This window comes from Glycine soja, chromosome 19 (genome assembly GCF_004193775.1).
Source record: "Glycine soja cultivar W05 chromosome 19, ASM419377v2, whole genome shotgun sequence".
NCBI lineage: Eukaryota > Viridiplantae > Streptophyta > Magnoliopsida > Fabales > Fabaceae > Glycine > Glycine soja.
The window spans coordinates 41,016,500-41,043,716 of NC_041020.1; the positions used below are offsets into that span (position 1 = coordinate 41,016,500).

Here is a 27,217-nt window from a genome sequence, read left to right on the forward strand (position 1 = left end):
ATTATCATAGTCATCTAATTTTATAATAGACTGATATACTATAAATATTAATCATAAAACGTTTAAATTAAATCAATTAAAAAGTTGACTTTTTTGGTGAAACTAAAATCTCCCTTTCAACTAATTTGCATGTTTTTTTAATAATTTTTCCGTTAGTAATTTTTCCGTTAGTGAAACTAAAGTTTTATATATATATATATATATATATATATATATATATATATATATATATATATATTATCCTAGTCTATCCTTGAGTTCTATGTCTTCAAGAAAGCAAACAATCTCCAGCAGCTTCAATTTCATTTGCTCCCGTGTCCAACACGATCATCATAGTCATACAACATAACACAGACACAAAAGCAAGGGTGAGCTTAAATAAAAGAAATTGTAATATAAAAGATAAAAGCATAAAGAGATAGCTTAAAACAAAAGCTTGAACAAATCATTTATTCCCAAATCAAATCAAGCATGTGATACAATGATCTCAATTTCACACATTAATTACATATGCATGCATCATGAAATGTTATGCGAACATGACTCCATGGAGATTCTTATAACTTTTGGGCAGTCCCCATAAGCTCCACCTCTTACCATGATCCAATTATTTGGCCATTCAACGAGTCCCTTGAAATGACCCTATGGAGACAGTCCCTTGAAAAAAATGCTTATAAATAGGAGTTTTCTCACTCATCTAATCTATAAGCTCATTCTCATTAGCCACCACAAAAGCTCCCAACATTAGGTTGAGAGCCCACCAAACACTCTCAACTTACATGCATACCTACATCTAGTGTCATGTATACGTTGTTCATCATACCAATATGGTACTACAAATTCATTCTCATTCTTAACAACACACCCAAGAATCCATCTAGCAATTTCATAAGTTCAACTAGACATTTTTTACACTCTTACACATCATCATTTCTTTTCAAGGTTTATAGTACTAGACAGTCTATCTCTATGCTAATGTCACAATTACTCATATGCATTATTTGAAAGACAAACAACTATAATTATGATAGGGATTATATAGCCGAAGTAAAATAAGTGATAACTTAAAATTTTCGCTCAACCAACATTTCTGGCTAAGCCAAACTTGTTTGTCTCGCTTAAAGAATTCTAATCTTTTTTTTTTGTTAGTGAGGTTTGCTCACTTAGTGAATTTTATGGAATTACTAAAATCTCTAATAAGAGCAAAGGGATTTGCTTGCTCAACCAGAATATCCCGCTTAGCAAGTTTTAGGAAATAACAAAATTTTCTAATCAGAGGGCTTTGTTCGCTCAACGAGAATGACTCGCTTAGCGGGACTTGTAAGATTTCTACAATTCTTAATCAAAGAGATTTGCTCACTTAGCGAGAGTAACTCGTTGAACAAGACTGTAGAACTCTACAAATTGCGAATTAGCCTCAAAACAGAGCAATTCACCCCCCCCCCCCCCAATTTACCTCTCAACACCCCAAAACGAACAAAACAACTTAAACACTCAAAATCCAACAACCAAACCTCATAAAAACATCAAAACTCAATGCAAACCATAAACCACATGGTGCAAGCTTCCCTTACATAAATTAGACCCTAGGGTTCCAAGCTCTTGAAAGAGAAGGGTACAAGATGAACTTGGTGAGTTCTAAGTGAACTTCCTCCACTTGTGATTTTTAACCAAACAGTAGACCCTAGGCCAACATCAAAACAACTTCAAGCTAGGTTCTAACACCAGATTCATTCAAGAGCTCGTGCAAGAAAGAGGAAAATTGAGCTAAAGAAAACTAAAAGGATAATGAATTATTGCTTACCAATGAAATCAAGAAATGAATTGAGGAATCAAGCTGCCATGGATGGTTTCATCATGTAAGATCCAAAGGAGAAGAGATTTTGAGCACAAATAGGAAATGGAGAGAAAAGAAAAAAAGGGTGGAGAAGTTTGAGTGTGAACGTTGAAATTGGTATCGTGAGAAAGAAGGTGACTGAAATATTTGATTCGTTGCTAATAAATTATCCCTTTCTTTTATTCTCACTTCTCATCAACATATTTTTGCAACCACTTAGTTATTTGGGCCCAAAAATGCCTAAGCCTACCAACACTCATACACCACTCAAAACAATCATATAAATATAAAGTCAACCACCACAACAATAACAAAAATAACACTCAAATTTCTATCTTACAAAATAAAATAATTAAACATTAAGTCACACCAAAAAATAAAAATAAATAAACCATGACATTACATTTTGCCTCTATTTTTGTTATCTAATAGAAAAATGGTAGAGATCTAATTTTTGGACTAAAGTCACCTGTCTCACCAACGTATCTCACATCATGCCCCCTTTAATAAAAACATGTGACGTCATTTAGAAATTACACATAGGTTCGACCTGATTTCACACTTCACACTTCACACGCCCCTCCTCCTTCTTCTGCCAAAGCACCCACGATTCCCTCTCTCCACCCACCGCATCATTGTCACAACATACCAAAACTGTGCACAATTTAATTATATATCCAACATTCACTTTGCTCCCTTTTCTCACCTTCGGGGTTTTCCATCGATTTTAGAATTTCGATCGTTTTGTTTGACCATGGTGTTGCGAAAACAGCGGTAGAAAACTCTCATTCACAGCGGCAAAAAACTCTCGTTCGTGGTTCTCAATTAAAGCCCATTTGCCGAAGACGAATCGGATCCAACTAATCACAACTGCAAGAAGCGTAAACACTGCATCTCCAATAGGAAAAAGAGGCTTCTCGATCTCGTCAATTCACATTCAAAGATAGAGGCCTCATTGGAAAACAAACAAACTTGCAAGTTGCAATGGGTTTGAGCTCGACGCAATCGTAGGTGGTGCGTGAATGGGTGCATTTATAGTTGCAGCAACACATGAGCGAGGTTTTGGTGAGCACCCACTCGGTGGTATCCAGAATTGTGCGACATGTGAGGCATGGTTGTTTGGGCGGAGGAAGAAAGAGGGGCGTGTGGTTTATGGCGTGAACTGTGAACATGGTTTATTGCGAAGTGTAGAACTAGGGATGAACCTGCATGTAATTTTTAAATGATGTGGCATGTTTTGATTGGAGGGACAGGATGTGAGACATGTTTTTTCAATCCCGAATTTCTTCTTTTCTTATAATAATATTGTTATCAGAATTGAACAGAAGAAGAGAAGAAGAAACAATGAAATTGTGGGAAACTTTTTTTAATTGGCTATACAACTAAGTATTGCTTACATTTTTTTCCTTCATATTTGTCCAATGTTTTTCATCGCCAATTTATTTTGATTTTTTAATTATTAATTTTTTATGGTATCATAGGATGTTATAGAAATCTTAGGATTTGCTTGATAGATTAAAAATGTTTGAAAGTTTGTATGCTTATTTGGATTTTAGATTTTATAGGAAAAGATGAGCCTTTTTTGAAGGATCTAAGGATGTGTGATTGACAAACGCACGTATTTTGTTATGTAACCTGATTTTTGTGTGTGTGTCAAAATTATTTGTTGTTATATGCCTAAGAGTAAAATAATTTGATGACTACTTAGAATATATCCAAGCCACTTTTAAAAGGAATTTTTAAATTTATTTGTTTGTAGTACAAAACTAAGATTTTTATTCTTTATTTAAAGACTTGAAGCAATTTGTAAAGAATCCATTCAATATATGCATTCTTAAGTTTTGAAATCAGAATAATATAACGTTAGGTATTAATTAAAGTAATTAAATTTTTTAATTACCATAACTTGAATTAAATATTTTTTTATTCATTTCATTGTTCACTATAATTAAATAATTTTAATTAATACTCATTTTTAATTAACGTTAATGTTCAAATCATGGTAATTTAATTACTTTAACTAAAAGCAAACACGATCATTTGATTTCTTTATTATAATAATTTTTTGCTATAATTTTTTTTAAATTTATAGAAAAGATCATTAAATTAAAAGTGATGAAATGAATTTTAAAGAAAAAAAGTCATAACGAAATAGTACATTATAAAATTTAACATATAATATAAAATATTAATCATAATTTCAACTTTTATTTTTATTTTGTTTCATGTTTTATTTAAATATAATAATTAATCAGATCTTGAACCAACTATTTATATTTAAAATTAGTAGTTAATAATTTAAAATTTACTATACTATACATTATTGATATCTAACACAAAATTATTATTATTTTTAGTTCATAACAAATTTTTACATATTAAAAATTTCAAATATTTATAGTATTGTTCACTAATCAACTTATATATTTTAAGATTATTTTATTTAAAGTATTTTGGTTACTGATCTATAGGCATATATAAAAGTTGGATTCATATATGGCCTATACGTTTTATCATTGGCGCTGGTTGCATTTATATAGATTAACTTCAATTTTAAAAGGGTAAATGACCACTTTATTCCTTGCATTTTGCATGCGTCGAAATTTTGTCCTTCTATTATAGAAATGATCAATTTTTAATTTATATATTAATAAATGTTGTTTCATAAAAGTATTTTGTTAAATCTATTTTTTATAAGTGAAAAATCTCACTTTAGATTGACTGAAATATTTCACAATAATTTAATTAATACCTTAACAAGTACTTATTTTTTATTTCTCTCATTTATTATATTTTAAAAATTATAGTCAACTAGTTATAGTCAACTATATATATAATGAATAATAATCATTAATAATTGAAATAAATAAAAAAATAATTTAATTGTAAATATTTTATAATAATAATATTCATCTTCATGAGTAATGTTTATCCGTGATGGCACGGGTCATGCACTATATATATATATATATATGAAAACGGAATATGTGTTTAGTTAGAATTAGTGCATTGACTTTTGTACTCGTAATGAGTCGCATTGTTTTATTTTTTTTTACCAAAATAATAATTTATAAATACAATAAGATATAAGATATTATACATTAAATTCATCCATATAGATAAAAAAAAATCCATATATACAATTCGTGATGATTATGTAATAAGAAGTTGATATGAATACATGTATTGTCCTACCTACTTAGAGCGTCTTGTAGACAGAGGTGATTCACACAATTGAGGAGTTAATAAAATTGACTAGTTCGGAAGGTCATGTTCTAGATTGAAAAGGGTTATTATATAATAGTATTTAATTAATAATAACATAATCACAATATCAACTAAAAACTAAGGAAAATCAATGAAAAAAGTATGGAGAAATGAACGAGAAATAGAAAAAATAAAGCTGACGTGTGTCGTGGCAAAGCCATTATTTCAATATGTAATATAAATAGAATGGACTAGTTATGATTCATTTCCTGGTTTGTGCTTCATTTAGCTTTACAGTTTGAAGATGCGTTATGATGATGCATGTGTTGTCTATTTGTGGGGGTTAGGAAGATGGCTTTTGTTTCACCCACTTTCCATCAAAGGGGTCCTCTACCCTATTAAACATTTAAGAAAAGGTCAATAAGTTATTGTGAAGAAAAGTCACGGAGGAAGATTAAAGCACTGGGCGACAGAGTCTGCTTGCTTATCTAGGACCACTTAAAAATGCCAGAAGGCAAGGCACAGTCATAGAACAGAGAAAGACCACTGCTTTTCAATTAAGCCATGTATGCTGCATTTGGCCTACCAAGTACATTTTTATCTTTTAATTTTACTATCACACATAAAAATACTTACCTTACAAATTCTTTAAAATTTGAGTTACCACCAAGGATCTCTAAATCCTCCTTCAGGCCAAAAACTAATTAAGACATTTATAAGTGATTCAAATGATGATCTGATAGACCTAACAACATCTTAAAATTTGAGTTTATTTTACACATAAAAATACTTATGTACATATATACATGAGCAAATGTTACAAATTAATCTCTTAAGAATTTAGAATTTAAATTTAGACTTAACCAAAAAGAATCTTTAAATTCCTCTTACATAAAAAATTGAACATCTACAAATAATGTCATAAAGACCCAATAATAAGTGATGAGATAAGCAAGCAACAATTATCATAATAAATTCTGATGTTATCTTTATTTGAGTCATATCACTAATTGACTTAGCATTTCCAACAAAATCTACTGCATGAGAGTGCAGCTGCAGGGACACGAAAGAAATTTCAAGTGGACTATATGTTACAGGAAAGACGTTGTAAGCACCAAATGCAAACATAAATGATTATTTGCTCAGAAGGGGAAATGACAATGTAAACAAACGAAAAAGCTGGTACCACTTGTCAATTGACACAGGATCAATGATATTGTCGGGAAGATGATCTTTCCCAGAGGAAAGAAATCTTATCTCAATTAATTAAGGTGGTGTTTCATGCTAATGATTTGATTAATTAGAATCTTAATGCCAGGAAAAGATATATTAATAAAACTACAAAAGCTATCCAGTTTTGTTTTTCTTCTATAATTATTTTTAAAAAAAAAAAGAAAAGTTGACAGCTGCAAAAGATTTACGAAAAATATTACAACTAGATTGTCACTTCTCTTTGTTCTTGTATAATTAATTGATATTGTTGATAAGAAAACATATATAAAACATCCTGGTCACTAAAGATTTAGGTATCAATGAATTATGCATAGAATAATTAATGATAATGATTATATAGTTAGTAGTCAATATTATACTAGAACAATCTCTAGTGTCAACATCTTGAATTATGGATGTGGACCAATTTTCAGTCATTGAAGTAAATGAAAGGAGACATCAATCATGTGAACGTCGTTAACTTACAACTACCAAATTTAGATACTGTTCTGTACCACTTTTAATGTCAAACTCAAAGAACATACAAATTTGAATGATTTTCTCTTTCTTTCTCTTTCCCTTCGTCTCCCTCACATGATCTGCCATAAACAGCGACAAGTGAATGAAAGTTACTAAGGAAATTCGGTAAAATGTTCATTGAATATATCTGAGGAACCCAACAATATACATACTTTTGGTAATTAATACTCAAGTCCATTATATATTCATAAATCTTTCAAACTTGTTTTTATTGTAGTAGGGTGTTAAGAAGATATATCGATTTGCAATTTAAACAATAATTCAATTAATGAAAGATGATCGATGACCAACTTGTTGAAGCCATGATGATTCTCTTCACATTGCAATTACGTGTGAAATCAAGACACAGGAACTGTATATCTCTATCAATAAGACAGATGACCAGCCACTTGGAATTTATCAATGAAAATTCACCGGAATGAAATGATAAGTCGATAGAAACTAATTATGTGAAAGATTATGAACTGGGGAGTCAACCCGATAATATTTCGCTGGATATTTTGATGCTTTTTCTTTTTTATTACTAGTATCATTTTCTTGGTTTAGAAGTTTTTTAGTCTCCACAAGAGTATTGTACGTTTATCAGTAAAAGATTAATTCTTTTTGGGGGAGAGGTATCAAAATGGATACAACTTTTTTCCAATAAAACTTGTTCTATAGTCAGATATCAAAACTCTAATTAATAAAACTATCTATTAATTGTGTTGAGTCTTATTCGTAGCTAAAATATACTTTGGTTCCTCAAAATAAATAAAATTTAATGAAACTATAAAATAAAAAAATTATCATATTTTTAAAGATTAAAAATATAGAAACACAATAGTGCAATGGATTGGGCTATATTTAGCTGATTGCATAGTTGTTCATACCATGTTTTTGGCTTGTGATCCTATTCATGTCATCACACATATCTTTAAACATATAAATCAGTTAATAGTTAACAAAGGTTATTCTAACTTAATCAATAATTTACTCTATATATATATATATATATATATGATAAGTTAATTACTTACAACCAATCTGACGATTTCAAAATGCAATCAATTCTAATTTAATTGATTAATTCATATTATAAATTAATTAATAATCATATATTAATACATTTGTTTTATTTTTTATCTAATTATAAATTTAGATTTTTTTTTCTCTCATAATAAATTCTATTTTTTAATTTTCTATAATAATAATTATAGTAAATGAATCTAATAATATATCAATTAGTTAAATGAATTTGTATTTTACAAATTGATTGGCCTAATTACACGTGTATATGTTTAATATTTAACCTCAAATCTATTCACGTTTATAATTTTTTTAAAGGTTCATACTTATAATTAGATAATCAATTTTTCAAATTTTATAAAATGTTATTTATTAATTACGTGTTTTATGTAACCCATTCTTTTCTTTTTTTAGGCAACCCATTCTATTCTTCTATTACCTTACATTATGTGTTTTGTTGAACATTATACAATATTATTTATAATTATGATATTTTTTATTATTGTAATTAATAACAACATATATTACTCTAAATACTATTATTTGTTTATGAGTTAATAAGCCAATAACAATCGTTCTTTAAAAAAAACACAAATCAATAAACAATTATTTTATTACTTTATATTATTACCTTAAATATATGTCTCTTATAATATATCTAAATGATTCTATTAATTTTATCACTATTTTTAATAAATTGAACTTACTCCTTATAATAATTTTGTATACCACAACTGTAGCATGTTTAATTAATTTAATTTAAGGCATATGTTACTTGTTGATGATGACTAGTAATCGACAAAATCATTAGATATCTCTATCAATAATGCAGATAAAAAAAAGATAAATCATTTTTTTAAAAATAAAATCAAAAGAGAACATGCAAAACATTAAAGTAAAGGTGATCTTATATTTAGGACAACACTCTTAATAATAATAATCTTTTGGAACATGTGTGTATAAAAATGTATTTAAATATTTACTGATAATAAATAATTAATAATATTTTAAAATTTAAAAATATAAAAATATGATTCTGATAAATTATAAAATATGAATTCAATACTCGTGTAAGACACAAAAATATTAAGCTGGTTGATTTTTAAAAATACAATTACATTCAAATTTGGTAGTAAAAGATTTGCTAATTAGTAATTCTATATGCGAGTAAAGTCAAAATAAAATGGGTATTATGAAAGAAAAAAAACTTCTACTCTACCTTATTTCACTTCAAAAGAATACTAAAGTTTCTTTTAATTAAAATTTAGTGTTCTGTTAGGAGAATTTGTTCTTGTTTTACCCATCATGTGTTTTCTGCTTAATTAAAATTTATAATTTTTTAAAAATTACACATTCAAAAGTACTTTTGATTAGTATTATGAAAACAAAATTTTTATTTTATCAAACATATCTTTCAATAAAGAAATATAAAATCATAAATTACCTATAGCAAACTTGTTTTTTTTTTATTATACTTGAGTTGATAACATATTTTTCTTCAAAATTAAGTTTACAAATTAACTTTAATCCAAATATCAAATATGTAGTTAGAATTTTAGTTGTGCTCTGTAACCAAAAAAAAAAGAAAAGATTTTTAGTTGTACATGTGTTTAAATAAGTATCCTGCAGGTAGCTGATATTTTTTAGCAAAAAGATTGAGTAGCATCTTCAATCACTACACATCTCAAAAAAAAAAAAACTTCAATCCTTACATCTCCAAACTATATTAATCAGCACTATTTTTTAAAGCTGCGTTTATTCCGATTTATCCAGTAAGTTCGGAAATCGTTAAATATCCAAATATACCTACGAAAAACATCTTAATTAAAGTGCTGGTGTTCAAGCCCTACAAAGGGTATGCTTCGCAAAACATGTATAGAATGATAGGAATTAATACCCTTTTGGTACAAATTTCTGCCACAGGTTTATTTGTACACCTGAAAGTTAATTGCTTTGTTGGAGTTGCGATTGTAAACTCACGAGCTAGGGTTGCTAATCATTTTTGTCCCCAACAAATACCGTTAATTAGTTTGGTTTTTCTTTGATCTGGCTTCAATTAATTGGAAGATAAAGTAAAATCAAATCTTCCTCAATCAAACATTTCATTAATATAATAATCACGAATTATACAATGTTTTTTATATTTTTTTTTCACGGATATATTTCCCCGATTCTAGCTTGTAATTGCATGGTTAGTTTTTCTTCTTATATGAGTGATTTTTTTTTTTTTTTTTGCGGCCCAGTAGAAAAAACATTTTATAATAGGAGGGTAAAATTGCCTTTTTTCGGTACAGAAAAAAATCCAGCAAGTTAACTGTCAGAATAAAAAAAAAACTCATTTTTGAATGGGAAATATATTTTTTATAGGCAAATGGAAAATAATTATTGATAGAAAGAAATTAAATTAAAGAGACCAAGTAATGTATATATCACATAATTTAGTGGATCCACAATGCTAATTCAATTGAATACGTGAAAAGATGCCCTTTGTGGTCCAAACCCTCCAGTTTCCGACAACAGTGACATATTGACATCGTATCCTTCAAGCTTCAAAGTTTAAAGTTTAAAGTTTAAGCAGTTCAAAGGACAATTCTTATTCTAATATTTGACAATTAAGGGTCTTACATATAGAAAAAGGGTACATATCCATCATGGTCTTATGTTAGGTTCATTCATATATATTAATTGTGTGTGGTTATTTTTTTAAACTACATGTTTGTGTACGCTTTATGGTTCCATCCATGTCTACCAAGAACCAAAGCCTTTTATCCTTTAGGTGGAGAAATGGTGGGTTCTCGTGTTTTCTATGCCACTTAAATCAGTTGTACGTCTTGCACCCCTATTCTTGTTGCTTTCTGTTTACTGTTATTATTATTTTTAAAAGCTTCCATGTATTTTTTATTTTTTCCTGAGAAACCCTTCCTTTCTCGATCTCTGAATCAGAAAAAGGAAAAGTTATTTTGATTCTTAACATCGCATAAATTGAATAAAACCGTAAACAGTAAGGGTATAAAGCACACACAAAAATAGAATATAAAAACAAAAAAAGAAAATAGAAAAAATAATCAACCGAGTAATCAACTAGTAATGAAATTGTTATTAGAAACACAATCTCCTCTCCGACGACAATGGCACCAAAAACTAGTTGAGATCACAATAAATGTATCACTATCAATGGTACAGAGTAATAAAAAGATGAGAAAGAATTATCGTATCCATAAGGATTGTGGTTTAATAATGATAAAATCAATCAATTACTCTGTTGATTTAAGAATTAAGAAAGAATAGGAATTTTTGAGTTTTTTATTTAATTGAAAAGAGAAAGAATGAAATTAAAATGTTAGGTGTTGAAATCCACTTAATTGAAAAGGGATTAATCCCTTTCGTTTCTAAATCAATTTTATTATATGATCCACATCCAATATCTCTAATTTAGTTTAACCACAAATCTTTAGGCGGTAAACTCTTTAATCCTAATTATTAACCCCTATCCCTTAGGCGACCAAAATTACAAATTAACTACCATTAGGCATAGGAAGTTTACACGGATGTATACAATCTATTCCTACTCTAGGATTAAGAATTGTAGGGCTATTGAATTGGAACCGTCTAAACTCCAATTTTCTAATTGCAAGACTTAGATAACGGATAATTTTTTAAATAAGTGTTAATCATGAAAAGACATTAAGCACAAATTCAATAACTAAATCCACATAACAATAGAAGGATTTAAAAGAGAAATAAATTACTATCAGCTTAAATCATGGTTTACCCTAACCTAACCTAGAAGGACTTAGTAACTCATAAAGTCACTAAGTACAAAACAAAGAGAACAAAAAAATATATAGAAGTATCCATTTGAAACCGAATTCTTCAAGGTCTAATAGCAGGTGATGAATCTTCAAGTTTTTCCTCGTTCCCGGTCTTCAAATGAGTCAAAGAATGCGCTTAATGGTGTAACAATTTCTCCAAATATAATAAGTTTAGGTTTTGTGAACCATTAAAACACATTTGGCCCATTGAAAAATCAAAAACAGGAATTGTTAGAGTGCATGCCTTCCCAGCGGCTTCAAGAGCTCGCCTAATAGTTGAGCACCAAAGGACAAGCTGTTGAAGGCCAGGTATTCGGAAGGCTCTTGGAGCTTGTTGGGTGATCTTAGTTGTCAAAGAGAAAAGTTTGCATGCATGAACAAAGGGTAGTTGCTCCTGTTGTTGTTATAGTATTAAAGGAGATATTCAAAGGACGTATAGAAAGAAGGCCCACTTTAATTTTGAGATCGATGCAAATTTAAATCTGTCAATGGAATCAAATTGCACCGGGTAGATATTTTACCTTCAATTCTTCGAAAGAAGTTCAATGATCATTATCTTGACAACTAGCCCGGAATAAGAAAATAATTGCCTGACTATGAGAGAGAAAGAATCATGAATAGTGACATATCCTGGGGATGGCAAAGAAAGGTGTAGACTTATGAAAAAACGGAAGCAGTAGATCGGGGTTTATATAAAAGAGTCTAGGAGCAATGAAGATAGTACAGATGATAAGGATGTGGCTTATTATTCTATAAATACGTGAGTTTAAATTCTGTTATTATATGAGGACTTGACAAATAATTTCTAAATACTTCTGTAAGTATGTTTTTTTAGTTCAATAAGGATTGTTTGAGCTTTAATACCGGCCTGATTCTATGCCATTCAGACTTAAATAGCCAGAACTTTTTGAAGAAAAAAAAGTCAATATGCACCACTAAAGCAGGCGCATAAAGAAAAAAAAGCTACAACAAAACATTAAATATATTAACTCAGATAGTTAATTCCATGAAAAAATCACTTACAAGTTACAACTATATATCAAGAACCTCTAACAATTCATTAGAGGGATCACCCTCCTTCTCTTCTCCAATCTGGCTGAATTAGAAGTAACTATATTCAATAAATAAAAAAAGAAAAAAGGGTAAATTTTAAGCTAGCAAATGATAGAACTTATAAGAGAGACAATATTAATGGGCAGTTTTTTTTTCTTACAGTGAGCATAAAAGAAGATCAAGAAACAAAACAAGTGGGTTATTGGCTGTTGTTTGGATCTATAATATCTTTAAAAATTTAGATAATTTATTTTTATTCATTCATAATCAGTTAGATAATTGATTTGAGATATAATTTATTATATAATTAGTTTATTTATTTATAATCGGAATAATAATTGATTATATAAATTATAGCTAATTATATAAAATTAGTTATGATTATAATTATAATATTCACTTATAATTTAATTATTTATTAATTATGATTATAATTATGCAGATACCTAAATGATGAGCGTCTCTAGTAAGATCACCGATTCACCTGTATTTGAACAATATATTGGCTATCCAAAGTAATCCAAGCCGAGTCTAGTAAGACTGTAAGAAAGTTATCCCTTCGGGTTATTAAATGTACTTGACTTCACGAGAATCATTATGACTTATGAGAAGCAAAATTCGCCTCTAATAGTTAAAACAATTTCTTGACATGAGTAAACAATCCGGTTGTGGGTGTTACTTTGCTAGAAGAATTAATTGTCTTCAATGATAACTGATAGCAAATATGAGGATTCATATATATATATATATATATATATATATATATATATATATATATATATATATATATATATATGATTGTCGAGTGTGTGAATTAATTAGGGTTGTTTCAGTTTAATGATCTTAAGTCTGAGTTCTCTGTATTAATTTATACAAGTGATACTTGATTTACGGCTAGTAATCAAAGTGTATAAGGAAGTATGCTTGAGGGTGTGACTTATCTTTGAGAAAAATATTTAATTGAACTCTTCTTTTCTAATTAATGTTGACTAACAACTTACAATTAAAAGATGATCAATATAAAGAGAAGGCAAATAAAACAACAAACAACAAATTAAACAAATTAGACTTTGGAAGGGGGTTTGGAATAGTATGCATGATCAGATCCTAGGTTCAAACCTTGGTGAAAGACAGAGGGCATTGAATAGTAACTCGATATAGGGGAAGAGGAAGAGGATCGAAAAAAAGGAAGAAAAGAAGAAGAAAACAATATATAATGATGTCTAGAAAAACAAGAAAAAGGTATAGATGGAAGAGGTTATGTACTGTTACTCAGAGGGAGGGAGAGAAAAGGCAGAAAAATAGAGAGCCAGATTACATATTCTAATCCATTTTGTACTGTGATTTCAATTGTACAATCACAATATTTTGAGGACCACTTTGCAGAATCCGGCAACAGATATAAAGGAGCCAACAAAAAATTAATAAAGAACCGACACCAACTAATAGTACCGTATATACTATGGTCCAGGAAAGAGAGAAGATCGAGAAGGAGATGGACTTTACCAAAGAAGTTGGGTCATTTTTCTCAGTCTTTCTGAGCTCTAAAGTTAAGAATTAATTAACGTGGTCGACTGATAATACACGAACATGAAACCGTGAGAACAGAAAAAAGTGTGTTTACAGAGAATACCAAGTACTGTGGCAGTGGTGGTAAATCTATCTGTGATGCTTGTTGTAATTTTTACCAAAGACAAACAACTGATTCACTGCCATATATATATATGTCCAATATCTGGCATGCTACTCAACACATATTTTGATTGACCATTAGCCATGAGAATTAATTCTAGCTAGACCCGCGCGCGGATACCTAGCTATTCATGCTCGTTCTAACTTTAACTACAAAATTTGCTTTGATTGGAGTTGAGTTTAGGTTTGAATTTTCTCTACTCAGGAATTAAGAAGGAATATGACTTTTTGAGTTTTTTTTATTTAATTGAAAAAAAAATAATGTAATTAAAATGTTAGATGTTGAAATTCTCTTAATTTTCTTTTAAGATAAATCTCTTTCTTTTACCGTCATTACCACTAATATTATTGTTATTATTTTATTTTTTCTACCATTACTTTTATTACTATTATAATTATTGTTTGTTATTGTGACCACCATACTTCCTAAATTTTGAATAAATAAGCATTTGCTCTAAATGCTTCAGCAATTGAAATTTAGATTTGGAACTTCTACAAGATATCAAGGAACAGCGCATCTCTCTCCTTAACTTTCTTGATATGAGGATAAGAAAGTTTAAAACTTTTGTAAGCATTACCTCCTTAATTGGTCAGGGATATCCTTCCTTATGTTACTAGATGAATTTGAATATTTTAAAAGAACCAAAAACGTGTTTTACTCTTTTATTTATTCTCATTCGCATAATTTTTCTTAATAAAAACTGAATATAATATTTGATTTATAGAAGAATTGTTGTTGTCACTAACTTTTTAAAAGAAAGTTATAAGATTCACAACGATTTTTAAAAAAAATAAAACCATAAGGTGGTTATAAATTTTAATATTTTAAAACGTTAAAACAGAAGATCAGTCCAAACAGCTCGTAAAATTTTCATTGTAAATAAATAAATAAAAAGAAGAAGAAGAATAAATCAATTTCGTATCCAGAGAAGAAGATTATGCCATGCCCGCAAGACTTCAAAATTTTTCCTTGATGTGATTAGCTAGCGTACTTATTGCTTTATCTTGCATGATATCAAACCAAACAATATCAGCTACCTTAATAATTGAAAATATGTTCCCACCAAAAAAGTGGGAAAACTACGTGAGCAATATGATTGAATATGAATTCTAAAGCTGTTTTCTATGAGCGTGGCTTGTAATGAAAGGGGAAATTAATTAATCAAGTGGGGTATTTGAAATTAATGACGAAAAGAGATAATTTAAAACTGAATTTGGTAGTTCATACTTTAAATGTGATCAATATTGCTTAGAATATAAAAATGATGAATTATATTAGGTTTAATTATGTTTTTAGTCTCTAAAGTTTGAAGTTAATCCGGTTTTGGTCTCTCAATTTTTTCTAAAACAATATTTTAATCCACCAAATTTACTATTTATAATGATTTGTAGTGCATAAGGACTATTTTTTTTTATATTTGAACAACTAAAGTGATTTTTTTAAAGTTTAAAGAACATAACTGAATTCACCTTAAATTTCAGAGGCTAAAAACAGAATTAAGTTATTTTATTATTCATAAAAATTATGAATTTTAAAGTTGGTTCCTTAATTTGCATGTGAGTTGTAATGAATGGGGAAATTAATCAAGTGGGGATCTTTGTAATTATATTGGAAAGTGAGATAATTCAATCCTATATGTTTACTTGAATTTTTGTGTGTGTGATTTGTATGAAAAAAATAAAGTGTTTCCTATGAAAGTGTTTGTGATGAGTAACTTTTGATTTTGACTATTTTATGTATGATTGTATGACTCAAAATTTAAAGTTATCACATTTTTTAAAAAAAAATTGTTCTCATTTCATAAATCTTTACTCCTTTCGATTTCAATTATAAGCACACAAAAAAACATATTTCACACTTATTAAAAAAATTAGTTAATTTTATTAATAAATTCTATCATTTCTAATTAAAAATAAACTTTTTCTTTAAATTATTTCTCATTGGAACTTGATATTAAATATAAAAAAATCTTTAACCTTATTAAATAAAGGTATTTTAAAGATAATCTCATTAAATAAGACTTTGTTAATTGGATTTATTATATTATATTTGAAATAAAAAATAAAAAAGTTTTCTTATTTATGTTTGAGACTTGAGGGAATATATAAGAAGGATTTGATTTTTTTAAAATCAATTTGGTCAAGATTATGAAATATATTAAAACTAGGTAAAAAATAAAGAGATATTAAAAGAATAGGAAATAAAGGAGAAATAGACAATCCTTAAGAGACTAAAAGCTTTCTAATGAATGCATCTTAAACTCTAATAAAGAATAATGTTAAATAGAGAAACACATTAATATTTCAACATATTTTTTATGTCCCAGCATATTTTAAATTCTCAATTTATCTTTCATCACCATTTTTATCTTTTATTTTTATCATCTTTTCATTTAAATTTTTATTTTATCTCCTAATCTTTTATTTTAAATTTCTTATCCTTCTTATTTTTTATCTTCTTTAAATTTTATATTTAAATTTATTATCTTTTTGTTTGTTTGCAAATTGAATTTGCATCAATGGCCGTTGTGAAATGAGTTAACATGTTTTTATCTAGTTTGAAAGAAATGATACTAGTGTTAGGCCTTGGATCGGCCCCAGAGATCGGTTGTGCCGGTACTTTGAGAAGCCAAAGCCATTATCAGATTTTGTGGCGTTGTCAGGCTTCACTTAGAGATACATCAGCCGCCCCAAATGTCCATAATGAGACCCCACTCTCCCTTTCTTTCTTCATAGCATAGCACCCACACATCTTCCACAAGTTCCCCATTATCTCAATTTCTCACTCACTCAAACTACCCTTCTTCATTCACTCTTCTTTAGTTCCTTTTCTCCAATATGGACAACACTACTGAGAGAGAGACCCACGACTTCATGAACGTCCATTCTTTCTCTCAGCTCCCCTTCCTCCGCCCCGCACCACCCTCCAAAGACAAAGCCATTCGCCTCTTCGGCCATGAATTTATCGACGCGCCCACCTCCAACACGTTTATGATCTCCAACAACAACGTTAGCCCTTCCCAACATAATAATACCAACAAAGACGTCAACAACAACAACGTAGAAAACAACGGCGCCGAGAGCAGCCGCAGATTCGAGTGCCATTATTGTTGCAGAAACTTCCCCACTTCCCAAGCCTTAGGCGGCCACCAAAACGCGCACAAACGAGAGCGCCAGCACGCGAAACGACACCTTCAAAGTACCCTGATCTCCGATGCAAACGCGTATAGCTTCATGAACTACAGGTTCGGTTCAACGGCGATGTCTAATTACTCTTACTCTTCTTCTTATCCAACGTGGAATAGTTCCAACTCTTCAAGCGCTATGATTGGAAGGTTCTACGGAAACTCCTATTCTCATCAGCAACTTCAACCTATAAATGGAAGCCCTTTGGGTTCGTGGCGAATCCCCACCGCCGCCACAACTGCTCATGCGCAAAGTAACCCTATTTTCAACCGTGAATGCTCGTTGCATCCTTTGCCTTTGTTTTCAGGTGAGGAAATGGTGAACGCGAGGATGGGGTTCTCCGGTTCGCAGAACCGGTTTGGTAATTATGACCCCAAGTCCAGCGTAAACGACCATCTGAGTTTGGATCTTCATCTGTAACATCATATTTACACACATATACTCGTATATATATGATTTGAGAATTTTCATCCTGTGTTATTGTACTCGGATCCTTATTATCATGTAATTCTAAGATAAAGTTATGATGATGATTCTCATATCAATCACTGTGTTATATAATTTCTTCTTTATCTCTCTTTCTGTTTGGTCTGAACACTATTTATCAACATCTAACATTCCATCAATACATACTATTTCTCTTCTTCTATCATGTCATATAGTCCATTATACTTCTATTTCTGTTTTTTTTTTCTCTTACTAGGGATGTCTACTAAATTTGTGGTGACCACAAATAAGTCATTTTTGAAAGAATTAGGAGTGTCAAATAATCACTAGTTTTTTTCCTTGAAAAATAATGTTCACACCCTTAAATTTCATACTATGCATGCCCACCCTCACCTACATTTACTTAGAAAAATGAAGCATTCCTCCACCATATAAAAGGAAAGTATATGTGGAAATAGTAAAATTTGGAGGATGTGGAAAAAACATACTTACTTTCATCTACACTAAAAGATTATTTTTAGATATATGATATTATTGTTTATTATTTATATATAATTAATTAGACCGTTAATTCATTATATATGTATAATACTTTACAATTTATCATTTTCAAATCAGTTTCGGTGTGTGAAATTATTCTTGATTTAATTTGTAACTAACATCTAAAATTGAGAACATGTAGGGACCAGAATTAGTCCAAATCCAATAACACATAATTAAGAATGGATAGGAAATGATTCTGAGTATAGAGATTGATTGATTTGATTGTTTTTTTAGTATAAAATCAAACTATATTATTATTTACTGATAAAAATACTATATACTACTATTATTTATGCATTAACTAATATGTCTTTCTTGATTTTGTAAACTGGAGTGAAAAAGTGAGGGAATCATATGTACATGGAGCTAGCTCCAGCTAGTTCCTATAACTGCTTTCGTTTTGCATAGTGACTCACGTCATTCTTGGCCTGTGCTAGCTGAGAAAATTGTCCACTCGTGTGGGGATCATGTAGAGAGTACAAAACAGTAGGGCGCGCATGAACATTTTGTCCGAACACACGTGTGCGCGTAATTCTAGCACATTGCAGGGACAGGTATAGTGCCGACAGAGGTGGGTTCAGATTCAATGCAGTGTGGACAACGTTTGATAATATCTGCTCTAATTTCAATTTGCAGATTAGAAAGTGATATTTCATTGTCATTTGCTGGCACCATTGCTCTCCAAAATTAACATCTCCAACATATATTCATATATACGTTTATGCTCCTTTTGGTCTAATTCACTTCTTAGTTTCCAGACCATTTTATATAAGTAGAGAAAAAGACAGGTGTGTGGATGTGTTCCTATCAGCTTATTGTGTTTTTTACTCTTTTATGCCTAAGTAAGATGCTAGATATGGAATCTTATTTCTATATGAGACCTAGGGCTTCGGAGACAAAGTGGGCAATATATTCCCTAGCCAATTAACACAATTAGTCCTCTAGTTCTCTATTTCTCAATCTCACCCTGATCTCTATTGAAGGGACTTTTTTGGCCAGAAAATGCCAGTGCTTCTTCTGGGGTTCATTACCGTTAATTTAGGTTGACTGGAGTTGACACAAAGCCCAAAGGGTGCAATTCAATGCTTATTTCTTTTTCGAAAGTTAATGATTAATTAATTTTTGAGATATTGAATTTTACTTAAAAACTAACCTCAACCTCAATAAATATTTTTTCATTCAAAAAAATTAAAGGTCAAACTTCTAATCACTTAGTAATTATCAACTAAACATGTAACACTATATTGATTGATGTTGCGACTTGTTGTAGAAAACTTGGAACTGCTATGGAGGATCCCGAGATGCAATCAGAATTGATGTACTAATGGGTAGGTGATCATTCAAAATTGAAGCGACGAGTTAATTACTAAGTTGATGATTAACGTCCCATAACTAGGGAGACATGGGTAACTTATTAATGCCTTGTATGCAAACGCAAATTAATTAGATCATCATCTCATCATACAGGGGCAGTGATAAACTGAGGGCTTTTGACTTTAAAATGGCAAAACCAACCCCTTAAGAAAGGGATATATTAAGGAACAAATGAACATGGTAGTAATTAGACTGCCATCTTTATTTTCACATCTTCTGTACGTTTGCTTGTGTCTGATATATACATAGAAACTAGAGAGAGAGATGTTATATGGATGGCTTAGATTTTGGTGGTGGTGATTTGAAATGTGTCGGACTAGGAGATTCCTTCTTGAAGAGATTGAGGATATGCAATTTTTTTTAGACCACAAATGTCTTTTCCAAAAGATAATTCTACTTGAGTCTTGTTGATATTAAGAGCAGTAAATTCTCTTCTTCCAAATATTCAAAGAAATTACATATTCAGATTTTGAATCCGAAACTACTAAATAGTTAAGCTGAAAAAGAGGACTCGTATCTTTAACAATGATAGTATAATACCGTGAGATCAGTGTCTACTTTAATCATCGATCTATTACTGGGAGCACAAAATTTATATGACAATAGATACTACCAACTTACTGCCTTAATTACGTACCTACAAACTTATAAGAAAGGATGATTATCCACAAGCATTTGATATCTTCAATCGAGTGTGCTGTCTCAGTAACAAAGGAAGTAAAAGAGGATAACATTTCAAAACATCGCATTGATCAGGACGAAACTCGTGTGGTGACTTCAATGAGTATCCTCCTGATATCATATATATATCGAAATTAACTAATTGCATGTGTTGCACATTTTAAAAGCAATAGACAAGTCACACAGGGATGTTTACGGTACAGTTTTTTATTTGATTTTTAGAAGAAAAAAATCCAAATTAAATATAAAATAAAAATAGGAATCGTTTGATTTGATTTTAACATAACGTCAAATTTAAATTAAATCAAATTAATCTTTTGAGAATCAATTCGGTTCAATTTGACCATTTTTATATTTTTAATATATTATCATAATTTAAAATTTATAAACTAAACTTACATAATTATTATATTATTTTAAAAATAAATTTATTTTTTATTAAATTTTGTTTAACATATTTTAATTAAAAATTTCACTGCTATTTAGTATTTAATATTATTATAAAATAATATTATTAACTCTTTTTGTAATATAATAATAATTTGTATATCATTTAATATTTAATATTATTTTTTTGACACTATTTGTATATCATTTTTTATCATATGAAAATAAAATATGTGATTTTTTTTATTTTTTATAACAAAATTCAAAATTGAATCAAACCGTAACAAAGTATGTGATTTTTTAAATTTTTTGTTTGAGTGATTTTCAGTTTAAGTGATTTTTAATTTTTTTGGATTGAATTGGTGATTTACAAACCATTTGGTTCAATTTTAAACATTCTTAGTCACCCATGACCCTGATTTTAGGGTTTTAGTTTGCATTTTTCTCTTTAATAATTGTATTAGAATACTGTTGAGAACTATGCATTTATTACAGTGATGTATGCCAAGTTGGAATTAGGTATCTCCTAAGGAAAATCATAAAAGAAAACAATCAATACAACGTTTCAATATGTTTGGTTTTGGTTGTAAGCATCTATCGCGGAATCAGTGGCAAAAATATTAACTGTCACAATTTCGACAAAGATCATCAGGGCCAGGAGAACTCGTATTTGTTGACTGTTTTCAGGCAATCAGTACGTTTGAACAAAGAACTTAAGTAATGGTTAAACTAAAAGACCCCCAAAAATGCAACGGCTAAACAAACAGCTAGTGTTGTACTTGTTCATAAGTTTGGACATTTATATAATTAATGAGGATGGTCATCAGATGCTATCATCATAATTATTTTGTAGTTAAAGTTTACAAATGTTTAGATTAAGAGTTATTAACCAAAATGGTATAACATAATAAAGTAAATAATCTTGTATCTTAAGTATATAGTTATAAGTTTAATTGTGACTCGTGCTATGGAAAGATATTTATTGAAAAAGATTAATTCTTTAAATAAATCTTAATAATTGAAATTAATTCTTCACTTTCAACAAGAGATACCTTGATTCATGAAAAAAAAAAAGATGAAGAGATATTGTATGGAGGGAAAAAAAAAATTGTTCCTTCATGAAACATTAACCCTTGGCCTTGAGCACCCACAACTAATTAACGAAATAATAACGATATATATTAAATGACGAATATGTCCACAGATGAAGAATAAATTCTTCGAACATGCAAGAACTTTGGAATGGGTTACTTAATTATATAATTTTGACTTAATAAATTTTTGGTCCATATAAAATAAAATAAAAATTATATTAATCCTTCAAAGATTTTAATTTTAGTCTTTTAACATTAACCCTTGGCCTTGAGCACCCACAACTAATTAACGAAATAATACCAATGTATATTAAATGACGAATATGTCCACAGATGAAGAATAAATTCTTCGAACATGCAAGAACTTTGGAATGGATCACTTAATTATATAATTTTGACTTAATAAATTTTTGGTCCATATAAAATAAAATAAAAATTATATTAATCCTTCAAAGATTTTAATTTTAGTCTTTTATATAAATCTGCAAGGCCCACACAGAAGACTCTTCCTTTTAGAAAATCTGTAAGGCACCTATCAAGTTGGCACCTCCTACATAGTATTGACACACACAAGACACCTTATATATTAGCGCCTTCCAATAAACAACATCCTATGTATGGCAAAAACTACCTAATATGGTAAATATTACTTTTTCAACATTATTTAAAATTTATTTATTTTAAATATGAAATTGATAAGTAAGCCAAATCTTTCTTAGAATGCATACTCTTTGGACCTTTTTATTTGTCCTTTTTCCTTTTATTTAAAATTTAATTTTAGCAAAATTATTTTTCTAAAATAACAACACATTCTTTATAATTAATGGTTAAAGTATAATATGTTTCTCAACACAATAATCATGAATGGCTTCTTGTATAGACAATAAGAAATATTCATATAAATTAGTCAATTGTGAGAATTTTCAATAGAAATTCATCCTTTTAAAGAGTCAAATTAACAATTGTGAGAAGCTTGTCAAAGTATAATATGTTGCCTAATTGTGAGAATCTTGTCAAAGTATAATGTGTTTTCAGTCCCTTAAATTTAAAGTAAATTTGTTTTTATCCTTAAAATTAAAAATTGATCTAGTCCCTATAATTTGAATAGAAAAAAAAAATTGTTTAGTCCCTTTGCCTAAATGCCCGCCGACTAACCTTTGTCAAAATGAATATTTTGGAACGAAAACAAACATGTGATATGGTGTTTGATGATAAAAATGCAAATTAAAGTAGGTTGTGATATAAATGATTTGTAGTTCATTAGTTAGTAAGTGAATTATTGATTTAACAGTATTTAGGATAGAAGGCTTAAAATAAGGTTTTTTTTTAAATTACAAGGATTAAAATGATTGATTATAAATTTAAAGGATTAAAATAAATTTATCTTTTTGAGAGACTAAAAATATATTTGAGATAATAATTTTATAACTGTGACAGCCGAACATGATCTAGGATGGGGCACAGAATCCCCATACCAATAAAGGGGTCGTGTTTGTTTTAATAGATATACGAGAGAGTTAAATTCAAAACTAATGGGACTTACTTTTATATTATTTATCATTTATTTCCATTCATTTTTTTATCTCTCTCCTCATTGCTTCTGTAACTCTCTTCAATCAAACAAAATTACTTATTATTTTATTTCTCACTTATTTTGACTCTTCCTTTTTTATATCTATTTTATTTTTCTTATTTTTTTTCCTAAACCCTAAAAATGCTCCTGGTGAATAATAGCTTTTAAAAATACTCTCATGTACCTTTTTTTTTAATTATAGATATTATTTTAGAAAAATATTAAAATTTAATTTGAAAATAAGAATGAAATTGATAGATATAAAGTGACGGTGAGTTAAAAAGAATTCAAAATTGCTCTCATTTAAGAAAAACTCCTAAAAACATTCTTGAAAAATATTACTAACATCTAAAAACGCTCCTATGTAGTATAACTATTCTAGCTTTCATATGGAAGGTAGGGGTGAAAATAAGTCAGACCAGACTTTGAAAAAAAGGTCTGAGTCTAGTCTACGATGAATTTTTGAGGCCTGAATCTGGCCTATAACCTATCAAAGACTTTTATTTTGGTTCGGCCTGATCTTTTTAAAAGCCTAGCCGAGTTAGATAGCCTTTTTAAAAGCCTTCTTCACATTAAATATTTAATATCCCTTTACTCTGGAGTAGGAATATAAAGAGACACATGACTCACCTAAATTGTAATTAAAGTCTTACTTGATAATATGAATAGAAGTTATGGAGCAGTAATGTGTAATCAAAGTATGATAGTTTCAAAAAAAAAATTAATTGTACCCAAAAAATAATGTAAGTATATATTGGTATCCAAAAAATAATATATATATATATATGCCGGTCTATCAGGCTTATAAGGCTTTTTAATAAGTCTAAGCCTGGTCTATTTAATTTAATAGGTTTTTAAAAAAGTCTGAACCTAACCTTTTAATTAAATAGGTCAGTTCATACCAGATTTTATGTAGGTCAGGTCGTAGGTCCCTGTAGGCCGACCTGACCTATTTTCACCCCTAATGGAAGGTAAGGAGAGTTTGTCACTCCTATTGATATTTTTAAAATTGTTTCTAGTAAAAGATACTTTATTTTTGTTTTACTCCTAAAAAAAAAAGTAAAGAAAATCCTACTTTAATCATTCATTGATTTCGCAAGTAGTTATGGTTTCTAAAGCCATTATCTTTAACTGAAGCAACACACGTTAAAATCATAGGAAGCGTAAAGACAACTTATTATTCCTAAAGCATCTAACAGAAAAGAAAAGAGAAGAAACTAAAGACAAGAATCAGATATGGTAGTAGAACCATGATCAAGCACTGGTTAATTAATAATAGAACACGTAGACGTAGTACTCCACAGCAGCATCCCCTGTTTTGACATCAAACGTCTGAGTCTTGGCCAGACCATACCCACGTGCGAACCGGAAAGCCCCGCTTCCTCCAACGATTGGCATTTCCCTCACGGTGGAGAACACCGTGTTCCCCCCTAACAAGCTGAGTGTGTTTAGGAGTGTTCGTGTGGGACGGTTCTGTCCGATTTTTGTTAAATTCGGATCTAATCCAATTAAATTTAATCGATTTAGTTCAATACAGTTTTTATAATTTTTTTTTAAACTTAACCCAACTCAATTCATTTATGAACGATTTGGTTCGGTTCGAATTAACGGGTTATTTATTTAAATTTGATTTTTTTTCTTAAAATTATTATTTTATATCTTGGTTCATTCAAATATCTAATACGATCAACACAATATGATCAAATGTCTGAAAGTGATAAAATTGATTCATTTAATATCATCAACATAATATTCTAAAATAGACTAATACAAATTAAAACAAAATATTATTTACTAAGATTTACTATAATAGTATGAATTACAATTATTTCATACAAACTAATTTATTGTAATAAGCTTTACTTCAATTAATTTGTTACAGTCAAATTTGCTTAAACAAATGAACAAAATATAATCTATTAATATTATACACATGACAGAAAAATAAATATGAAAAAGGTAAAACAAATAACAATATACCTGAAAATAATACCTTAAAAAGTTTCAACACTAATAGTCTCAACACTTGCAGTCTCGACATCTAGAATCCCAATATTAGCAGCATTTAAAGTCAAGCCAAACGACTCAAATTTTTTTTGATTGGTTTTGATTAGTTCGGTTTGGTTTTGATCGAATCTATAAATATAAATCCGTAATCCAATATGTACATGAATGGTTTTGATCAATTTAATTTGATTTTGACCCAAATACATAAATAACTCAATCCAAAATTTTCAGATTAGTTTGGATCAATTCAAGTTCGCAGTGCTACCATTGTATTTTTCATCAGTGAATGCGGAATTCATGATCATCAACAGTCCCATTTTGTCATGGGCTGCAGATTCGTAAATTCCATGGGCCTTTCAAACGAGTTTTGATCCGGGCTTGGGGCCCATGGTCAGTAGGTAGTCAGCCACCACGAGAGGATTTGAGTCCTACACCTCCTATATTTTTAAAAATCCAAAATTATCCTTAATTTTTATATTATACCATTTTAGAATAGACACTCCATAATAATAAAAAAAATAACTTCTGAAATAGGTGCTGTGTTTTATAATAATAAAAAATAACTTTTAGAATAAACATTTTATAACCTTTAAAAATAACTTTCGAATTAGGTGTTTTCATAATAGTAAAAAATTGTTTCCAAAATAAATATTCCATAACAGTAAAAAAATAATTTTGTGTTTAAAAATAAGTATTTCATCACAATAAAATATAATTTTACTTTCCAGAAGAAATGCTCATAACAATAATAAAAAAAAACATCATGAGTCCAAAAAAAACGTGGCGGAAGTGTTGGTCATGTGGGCCTGGGCCAGTCTTATGCGGAGGGCCTTGGGCCGCTGAGAATGTCGTGGAAGTAGAAGTGAAGGTGGCTGAGCTTCTCCTTCTGAAGACTCAATGATGTTGGAGATATGCTTTGGTACAAAAGAGGTGATTTTGCTGTGCTGAATGAGAAGAGGAGCGTGAGAATGATGGTGAAAATGTGTGTGTTTTGGTGTTGGCCATGGAAATGGTGGAGGTGGTGATGCTGAGGTGAGGACAAAAAATTAGGAAAAAGTAAAACGCTGTGAGCAGCAAAGAGTGAGTTTTTTATAAGCCATTTATAGAGTGGATTGTATGGAAGAATTGGATTGGAGTGATGTGATGACATGCTAGAATAAGGTGAAAACTCGTGAACTTGGCAGTTGGCACAAGACGGTGACGGAGAAACCAAAACCTTTTTATGTGGAATCTCTTTTCCATTTCTTGATCAAACGTGTCAGTGTTAGCTTTGAATTTTTTACTTTCTCTTTTGATACATGAGTAGTGCTAAATGATTAATCACATGTCAATTCCAAATTAGATTTAATAAATTTTGAGGACACGTTGAAGTTATGTTTCTGATCATCCAAAACTTATTTGGTATCCAATATTTTCAATGTGGTGTATGGAAATATTAGACAAAATTATTAAACAAACTTGATATTATATAAATTCTCATTTTTTATATAAATCTTGTAATTTTTTGAGCCGAAAAATCATTTATTAAAGTTTCATACTCAATTAATTTTAATATTTAATTTTCAAT

The 27,217-nt window shown here is 29.5% G+C and overlaps 1 protein-coding gene and 1 pseudogene across 1 annotated transcript; one reads left to right on the forward strand and one right to left on the reverse strand.

Annotated features, from left to right (window-relative positions):
- The first annotated feature begins 16,911 nt into the window (after positions 1 to 16,911).
- On the forward strand, positions 16,912 to 18,121 carry LOC114399573 (zinc finger protein GIS-like). The gene has a single exon (XM_028361772.1). It carries the CDS (start codon positions 17,197 to 17,199, stop codon positions 17,962 to 17,964), a length of 768 nt encoding a protein of 255 aa, XP_028217573.1. The 5' UTR covers positions 16,912 to 17,196; the 3' UTR covers positions 17,965 to 18,121.
- Positions 18,122 to 24,912: 6,791 nt separating this feature from the next.
- Positions 24,913 to 26,954, reverse strand: LOC114398432 (annotated as a pseudogene).
- Positions 26,955 to 27,217: the final 263 nt, after the last annotated feature.

Bases quoted from the DNA above. Each gene is read 5' to 3' on its own strand.
- LOC114399573 (XM_028361772.1), top strand. From the start codon at position 17,197: ATGGACAACACTACTGAGAGAGAGACCCACGACTTCATGAACGTCCAT.